This window comes from Cornus florida, unplaced genomic scaffold (genome assembly GCF_030987335.1).
Source record: "Cornus florida cultivar Cherokee Brave unplaced genomic scaffold, ASM3098733v1 CherokeeBrave_3.0.0_Hap2_Chr06, whole genome shotgun sequence".
NCBI lineage: Eukaryota > Viridiplantae > Streptophyta > Magnoliopsida > Cornales > Cornaceae > Cornus > Cornus florida.
In genome coordinates, this window is record NW_026775576.1 from 84,504,075 (window position 1) to 84,512,877 (window position 8,803).

The following is an 8,803-nucleotide window of genomic DNA, read 5'->3' on the forward strand; positions in this document are numbered from 1 at the left end:
CGTTTGCAATGGCATATGGTACAGAGACAGTTATACCGGTTGAGCACTTGGTCCCAACTATCAGAAGCTTAGCATGGAGTCGAGATCAGAACGACAAGATGTTAAGATTGAACCTCGATATGATAGACGAAAGGAGGGACGCTGCAGCAATAAGGTTAGCATCATACCAGCAAGTATTGGCGAATAGTCACAACAAAAGAGTGAAACACAAAGATTTTGCCCCTGGCGATCTGGTTCTGAAAAGAAAGGTGGGGATAGTCAAAAAAATGATGCCACCCTGGGAAGGCCCATACAGAATTGCAGAAGTCATAGGCAAGGGAGCATATACGTTAGAAACCATGGCGGGAAGGTTGGTCAGCAAGCCCTGGAATGCCACGTTTCTGAAGAGGTACTACCAATAAAAGCTAAGTTTCGGCTTTATTGGGTGTTGTTTGTTGTCAATCAAGTGCGTATGAATGTGCAAATTCCTGAAATTTATAAAAATAACTTTCCTCTTCAATGGGTTGCTAAAAATTAAAAAAAAAATGAAAAGCCAAGTGGCAAATGGCATTCTAGCCGAGCGCCAGGCACTTAAGCAAGATAAGTGGCAGCTAGCACCATTAGCCGAACGCCAGACACTTGCTAAAAAATGAAAAGCCAAGTGGCAAGTGGCATTCTAGCCGAGCGCCAGGCACTTAAGCAAGATAAGTGGCAGCTGGCACCATTAGCCGAACGCCAGACACTTGCTAAAAAATGAAAAGCCAAGTGGCAAGTGGCATTCTAGCCGAGCGCCAGGCACTTAAGCAAGATAAGTGGCAGCTGGCACCATAAGCCGAACGCCAGACACTTGCTAAAAAATGAAAAGCCAAGTGGCAAGTGGCATTCTAGCCTAGCGCCAGGCACTTAAGCAAGATAAGTGGCAGCTGGCACCGTTAGCCGAACGCCAGACACTTGCTAAAAAATGAAAAGCCAAGTGGCAAGTGGCATTCTAGCCGAGCGCCAGGCACTTAAGTAAGATAAGTGGCAGTTGGCACCATAAGCCAAACGCCAGACACTTGCTAAAAAATGAAAAGCCAAGTGGCAAGTGGCATTCTAGCCGAGCGGCAGGCACTTAAGCAAGATAAGTGGCAGCTGGCACCATAAACCGAACGCCAGACACTTGCTAAAAAATGACAAGCCAAGTGGCAAGTGGCATTCTAGCCGAGCGGCAGACACTTAAGCAAGATAAGTGGCAGCTGGCACCATAAGCCGAACACCAGGCACTTGCTAAAAAAATGGAAAGCCAAGTGGCAAGTGGCATTCTAGCCGAGCGCCAGGCACTTAAGCAAGATAAGTGGCAGCTGGCACCACAAGCCGAACGCCAAGCACTTGCCATAAACAAGCATGCGACAAAGTTAATACAAAAAAAAAAAAGAGAAAATGTATATATATATTGAAAATGGGTTTGAACAGAGCGTAACACAAAGGAAAAAGAGAAAAAGAGTTCTGTCATCTCATTCATGATAAGCATTGGATTTACAAAAAAAAATGAAGTATTCAAGTCACATTGTTACAAAAAAGTATAGAATCGGAGAGTCCGGAGGAGTCCTAGCTAGCTGCCCCAGTACCGACAGCCTCCTGGTTGTGCCGGTCCGCCTCCTTAGTCCCATTAGCCATCTCACCCTCACGAGGTGGGGAATCAAGATGAATAACAGAGTCGTTCTGCTGGGGGCCAACGTCAGCAATGGCTATGGGAGATACCACAGTTGACGATTGAGGAGCGGTTAGAGGCAGAGTAGTAGGAGGAGCTGTAGTGATCCTAGAGGAAGCAATGTCCTGGCATTCATCAAATATGTGCTCCACTTCGGTGGGTTCTGGGTCAACATAGACCCCCAGAGGGTCAATCCCTAAATCCTTATCGACCTCATCTGGAGTTGAGCTGGTCTGTCCCTCATCCGGAACTCGGTCGGAGAAACCTTCTCGGAATCCTTGAGCATATCTAAGAGCGCCGACCCTTGAGAACCGAGCATGAAGAGCCAGCATCCCACCGTTCACTCTGCTGATGGTATCAATCAGAGCAGTACGCTCGTCCAGAGCTCTCTTCTCAAAAGCCATCCGAGTAGACTGTTCATCAGCCAGAAGGCGCTGGAGCTCTGCCTTTTCGTCTCTGATTGAATCACGCTCAGTCTGCCAGACACTCTTTTCAAGCTGGAGGGCATCCTTCTCATCCTGAAGAGAGTCGTTTTCCTTCTTCAAGACATCTCTTTCTTGTTCGGTTTTTTCAAGCCGAGCCAATACCTCGGTATTCTTGCTGGCGAGAAGGTCGTTTTCCTTATTGGCTACCTCCAGGCTATCAGAAAACTTACGAGCCCTGGCATTCCCCATTTCAACCTGCTTCTGCATAGCCATCATTCCGAACAAAGTCTGCATATATACATTAATAATGGTTAAACCGATAGTCTGGTCGGACGAAGGCAAGATCAAATAATATGAGAGGATTCATGAGTTGGAAAATAAAAGTCACCTCCATGGCAGATTGGGGAAAGTGGCTGAACACATCCTTCTGGGATAGACCTTTCGCCGCCTCAAGGTCTTTCGGAGTCCACATGCTCCTATAATACGCCATGGCGGTCTGGCCATCCTTTAGCATGGTCTCGTTCGGCTTCACGAACGTCCCATCCGTTCGGGTGTACCGAGGAGCCCATGGTGGTAAAGTGGGAAGAGAAGGGGAGGCAGACGCAGAAGCAGAGGCACCAGCTGCAACAGGCCCGGAGGGGGCAGGAGCTCTGACTGGGCGGTGCAAGAGAGCACCCGGCCCAGAGACCCGGGTCCTTCTTATAAGAGGTTCCTCCTCAGGGTCGACTCCACTGTCAGGATGAGGCCTTTTGCCTCGTTCTTTGTCCCGAGTGCCCCCAGCGGCAGCAGGGGCTGTAGTGATTTGTGGAGACGCGCTCGGGTTGGTAGCATGGGTGCTGACAACAGAATCAATAGCCACCGTGCTTGGGATGGTGTCAGAGATGGCGGCTGAGGAAGAAGCTGATGCAGGAGAGGAGGTTGCCCCAGCAGCAGAAGTGGCTGGGGGAGTATTTTTCTTCCTGCCAAAGGATGGAATCTGAAGCCTGCTCATGGTATAGCCGAGGGATGAGAGCGCTAGAAGGTTGTCTGAAGTGATGAGGTCTGAGCAGGAAGGAATATCGTTCAGAACGTATTTCTTCAAGTAATTACTCCTATCCCTGCAAACACTGTAGCTCAAGTCATCACAAGGTATTCCTAAGGAGCGGCATAAGAAAGTACAAAAGCGAGGAACACATGTTTCGCAGGGACAATCGTTTTTGTGAGATTTGAATTTCTTACACGAGGAAACAGAACAGACGCCAAAGGCGCTCGGGATTGGGTAATCCTCTGCAGCCGGCGAAGACCAAGCCCCACTAATGCCCACGATGTTATCCCTCCAACCCTTTTCAGATTTGATTGTGTCCGTACATATGGACATCTTGTCGATCGGGTAGAGGTGGTAGAAGGGCTCGTTAGTTCGGATCTTACTGACCTTATAACACAGAAGAAGATCTATGAGGTCAAGGTCCAGACTTCTGTCACGAATCAACAGTAGCATAACGGATATGATTCTAAAGAAATTGGGGTTTACCTGTAGGGGGGATATCCCCAGTCTATTGAAGACATAATTAAAGAAGGGGTGCAGAGGGAACCTAACGACATTCAGTTGAAGGTTTGAAAATAAAACTTCGCCGGGAAGGAGGCCAGCACCGGTCATAATATTAACATCCTTAGGGCAAACCCTAACTTGGATGTTGTCAGGAAGTCTAAGTCTCATATGAAGAACATCTAGATCTACAACCATGGTGGAAGTGTTTGAAGGATCTAAAAGGGTAAAAAAAAGCCTGCCGAAAGTAAAAAGGAACAAAACTAACCTCTGAGGTAGAAAGCAACAAAAAACACTGCAAGACCGCTGGAAGAATGACTCTTGAAGGATTTCACCGGAAAAAGCTTAGCACTGTTCTAAAAAGAGAGAGATTTGACTGATGATGGAGACGGTAAAAAGGCATGAAGTGGTATTCTAGAGCCTTATAAAGGCGAGGGGGACCCGAGGGCCGAAGCGTCAGGAAGGCGAGAAATTCATCGAGCCCCGGAACATTGATTCTGGATCTGACCGTCCGTTCCCCCATGTGGGTTTCTCGAGCCGTCAACGTCATGATGAGACGCCTTCAATAATTACCCCCTTATTAAACAAGGGGTAATTATGGGGGCAGTTGAGGAGGCCTGAGATGACATGGGCCGGATATGACTTGCAAACGAGACATTCGGTCCGTACAGATGGGTCAGGCCCATAGAAAGACACTGCCATATGGGCCGAACGCGAATAAGCCCATCAAAGATGACTAGGACTCATGGAGGAACGGGCCTAGATCCAGCAGTCCATCAACATTTGTAAATATCTATAAATAGGAGAAGTAATGGAAAGAGGGAGGAGATATTTTTTTGGTTGAAATACAAGAATTCTAGAGAGAGAAAGAGGGAAGGAATTTCTTGTATCTTCTGTGGGGTTAGTCAAGTAAGTTTGGAGTTGGTAATTTTGATACTTTTCATATTTGATTTAATTGCCAAATTTTTTGTAAAATATTAATAGGATCCGTTTGGTTAGATGAAAATCAATATTAGAAAGTAAAAGTGAAAGTAAAAGAAAGTGAAGTAAAGGAAAAGAAAATAGATTTTTTAGAATTTATTTGTTTAGCATTAAAATTTCTCAAAAAACTTGTAAAAAAATCTCATTTCACAGTTTGAATAACATGAAAGTTAAATTTTTTTTTTTATGATTTACCTAATTTGTCCATTTCTTATTAAATATGACTGTAAATCTAAACAAATTTATAATTAATAAATCTTTTTAAAAAAAATTAAAATAATATAAGAATCTAAAAAATAAAATTTTGTAAAGAGAGTTAACTATCAGTATAATATTCTTACTAAAAATCATACATAAAAGTAATTTATTTTTGAAAGTGAAAAGGGGTGTAATTGAAATTTCAAATAGTTTTCTTGAAAGAAAAATTTTCTTGTGTTTTTCTACAAAAATTTTCTTTTCTTACTGAACAAAAAAAAAAAATTCTTTTTTTTTTCTTTCTTTAATGTTATTTCCATCTAGTAAATCACAAAAAAAAAAAAATATATAATAATAATAATAATAATAATAATAATAAAAATAAAAAATGGACTAGGAAGACTCGCAGGCCCATTCACCTCAATAAGCAAAGTCACACCCTTAGATTCCACGTGTCAAGACATGACGAAACTCAAATCTCCACATCACCTCCTCCTTAACTCGCCACGTGTACACACCGTTGTAACTACGCTACCATATCTGCCTTCACTGGATTGTTCTGTACTTCCTAACGCTGAATTCCTCCCCCACATACCACCCCCCTCTCTTTCTCTCTCTAGAATTATCTTAGCTTAGTTCTTCGAACTACATGCAAATGTTGATTCTTTTTGAATTGCTGAATTCTCTCTCTCTACCTACTTGCTATTATTTCTTCTCTAAGTACTAGTAGAAATATTTAATCTTTCTGTTTGTTTCTCAGGAATTTCAACGCACATTCAAGATTTCCAAAGGCGATGTCGGAATTAGCAAGAAGAAAGTGTCGCATAGGTTACGCTCTTTTGCCGAAGAAAGAGCAGAGTTTCATACAACCTTCCTTGGATCAACATGCAAAGGGCCGTGGTATTGATCTCATCCGAATCCATACCGACAAACCATTGACCGAACAAGGTCCTTTTGATTGCATCATACACAAACTTTATGGTGAAGAATGGAAGATACAATTGGATGGGTTTTCCGTACAAAACCCTAATGTTGTCATAGTTGATCCGCCAGTCGCGATTGAAACCCTCCACAATAGGGTATCAATGCTTCAAGTTGTGAATGGATTGAAAATATCTCAAGAATATGAAACTCCGGGGGTTCCGAAGCAGATTGTGATCTACAATCAAGAATCGTTATTGGACCAGAAAGTTCTTGAAGAATTGAAGTTTCCTGTTATTGCCAAGCTGTTGGTTGCTAATGGGAGTGTGACTTCGCACCAAATGTCGTTGGTGTTCAATAAGGAGGGACTGAATGGGCTGAAACCACTGCCGATTGTTTTGCAGGAGTTTGTGAACCATGGTGGAGTCCTTTTCAAGGTGTATGTTGTTGGGGAATACGCGGAGTGTGTGAAGAGGAGGTCATTGCCAGATATTTCAGAGGAAAAATTGGGGACAATGGAGGGTCTGTTATCGTTCTCGCAGATATCGAATTTGGCTAGCGAAGATCAGACTGATGATTTTGATGCAAAGCTTGTTGAAGAGGCTGATATGCCGCCATTGAGTTTTGTCACTGAGATAGCCAATGGGTTGCGAAAAGCCTTGAGGCTTAATCTTTTCAACTTTGACATGATCAAGGACAATAGGGTTGGAAATAAGTATCTTGTTATTGATATCAATTACTTTCCTGGTTATGCAAAGACGCCTTCATATGAAAATGTTTTGACAGACTTTTTCTGGGATATTATACAAAAGAAACGAGATGAGGAGGCGAGTTTGGATGCTAAAAATAATCAGGGTAGTGGCTCTGATCATAGGGAGATCCTTACTTGTGACAAGGATGAACAGAACTAGTGAGCAACCTCCTCCGCAAAGATGGGGAAGATGGAGCTTATGCTGTTTACCCATTAGGAGAAGAATACTGCTTATGTACCGAGTTTGTTGATTTGGCCCTGCATAAAATGCATGGAGCCTTTTGTAATGCTGATACTTAATAATTTCCATTGGTGGGTTTTACTGAACCTTCTCAATGGTGCTTCCTCTCCTACTTTGTTTATTGCGAGGTGTGTACAATGTATTCAAATTGCACTTTATTTTTGGAATTGTGTTGACTCATGGTCAAGTTATATGGTGAGCTGCACCAATTTTGGCTTGTGTTACCTTTTTATAACATTTTGATTATGTATATTCTGATTTCTGACATTGTGCCAAGTATAGGTAGCATTCAAATATTTGAAGTTTGGGATGACCAGAACTTCTTTTTGAGGGATGTTCTTTATTTGGTTTGCATACGGTGTCATATTGTGTGAAGATGTTAGTGCTTTTGATTCATGAATCTTTTTTGCTGTCATATATGTCTTTTCATCATTCTTGTATTGGTTATGTATATGCTAATGATGGTTAATATGTCGTTTTGCGATGCCGCTGCATGATATGTAATAAGGGTGTGGTGCTGCTATTAGAATTTTCTGCTGATATAGCCAGAGGTTTTCAACAGGAAATGAGATTTCATCTTCCCTACTCCATGTCTTTATAGATTATAGGATAAGAACTTTAAATCTTGCTATAGACATCAGTCACATTTTGAAATTTGTGAATTTCTCAATCTAAATGATTGTACACGTGTAGAGAGGCAGTGATTTTGGACATGAAAGAGCGTACATACTTGAGAGTTTAGTGATAGTAGGAATATGCAGGGTTATGAGCAAGTATGTGAGTGATACATATCACAATGTCGGGATTATGGGGCCCTTTTCACCTTTTTTAGTAGTTAAGGTATTGGTGCATGCAACATTGCTTCTAGTCTTTTGTTTCATTAGCCGGATGGATTAAATTAATTGACATTGTTAGATGTTATCGACATTCTTGCTTTGTCAATGCGATCAATAGAAGCAAGCCACGTTCTGCTTTCAGAATAGCATTTGTCCTATGTTATTTGATGGTCACTACTATGCATACATAAGAGGCCAATAACGAGATGTGTGAACCAATCTATCCTAGAAGTTCCATTCTTTTTACTTTTTCGAATTTCTGATAGTGTGGATCACTGGCTAATCAGAATTCTGAAATGGTTCATTAACAGCTTGATCTCTTCTAGAGTTGCTTTAGACTTGATCTGCCTCTGGTGAGTCGCACCCTTACTCTGTCGCTGAGTTGTTGTGCCATATCTGTTCATTTGACTCTTGTTGTGTTCTAATAGTGCCTTCAACTTGAATAAGTCCCTTACTCTGTTGTTCATCACGGTGTCGTATCTGTCCACTTGACTCTTGTTCTGTTTTGATAGCGCCTTCAACTTGAATAAAGCTCCTCTTTATGTGACATTTGCTGATCATCATTGCGTATTACCAACTCTTATTTAGTTATTGATAGGTTGTTCAATATGCCACTTGCTTAAGAATTTTAAATCCTTTTCATATTGGAATTGATGTCTTTGATTTGGACTAGAAATTGAAATCTTTATGAGAGTTAAGCTTGAAATATTAGGTTCGACTCAACTCTGCTACTCAAAAGTAACAGAGTAGCACCAGTTAACTTGCCAAATCCACCTCAGTGTTGGCTGCCTGGGGAGATTTCTATTGCTGGTGCACTCCAAATGTTGTATTGCAATTCTGGAGTAGTTACAGCCCCGTGTGTTCGCCCCACATGTTTGGGCACTAACACTTCATGTCTAGTTTCCTTATTTTGTTGGTGGTGCATGATTATAACTCATTTAGGGGTAGAAGGGAGGGAGGAGGGAGAGAGTGGCGGAGGCTGGAAACGAGAACTTACTGGTTTAGTACAAGTGCGTGAACACTTATTAAAGCTCTGCTACCAAAATCAATGTATGATCATCAAGAATTTGCACTATCAATATAGCTATTAAGGTTAAGGTTTGATGTATAGGTTCAGGATTGGCTGGAAAGAGTGTTGAGAAAAGCAAAAGATGGTTTAGGAGGCTTTTCAGGGGCTGGTTTTTGTGCTATTCAATGGTGTAACCTGTTAATGGATCTTTGGTCTCTTGATTTCTTGGTTGAGCAGAAGAGGGTTTAGT

General features: G+C 42.1%; 1 protein-coding gene across 1 annotated transcript; it reads left to right on the forward strand.

Annotated features, from left to right (window-relative positions):
- Nucleotides 1-5,380: 5,380 nt before the first annotated feature.
- On the forward strand, nucleotides 5,381-6,945 carry LOC132312476 (inositol-tetrakisphosphate 1-kinase 1-like). Its single transcript, XM_059810856.1, has 2 exons — nucleotides 5,381-5,452; nucleotides 5,556-6,945. The coding sequence occupies exons 1-2, from the start codon at nucleotides 5,445-5,447 to the stop codon at nucleotides 6,625-6,627; spliced, it is 1,080 nt and encodes a 359-aa protein (XP_059666839.1). The 5' UTR covers nucleotides 5,381-5,444; the 3' UTR covers nucleotides 6,628-6,945.
- The last annotated feature ends 1,858 nt before the right edge of the window (nucleotides 6,946-8,803 follow it).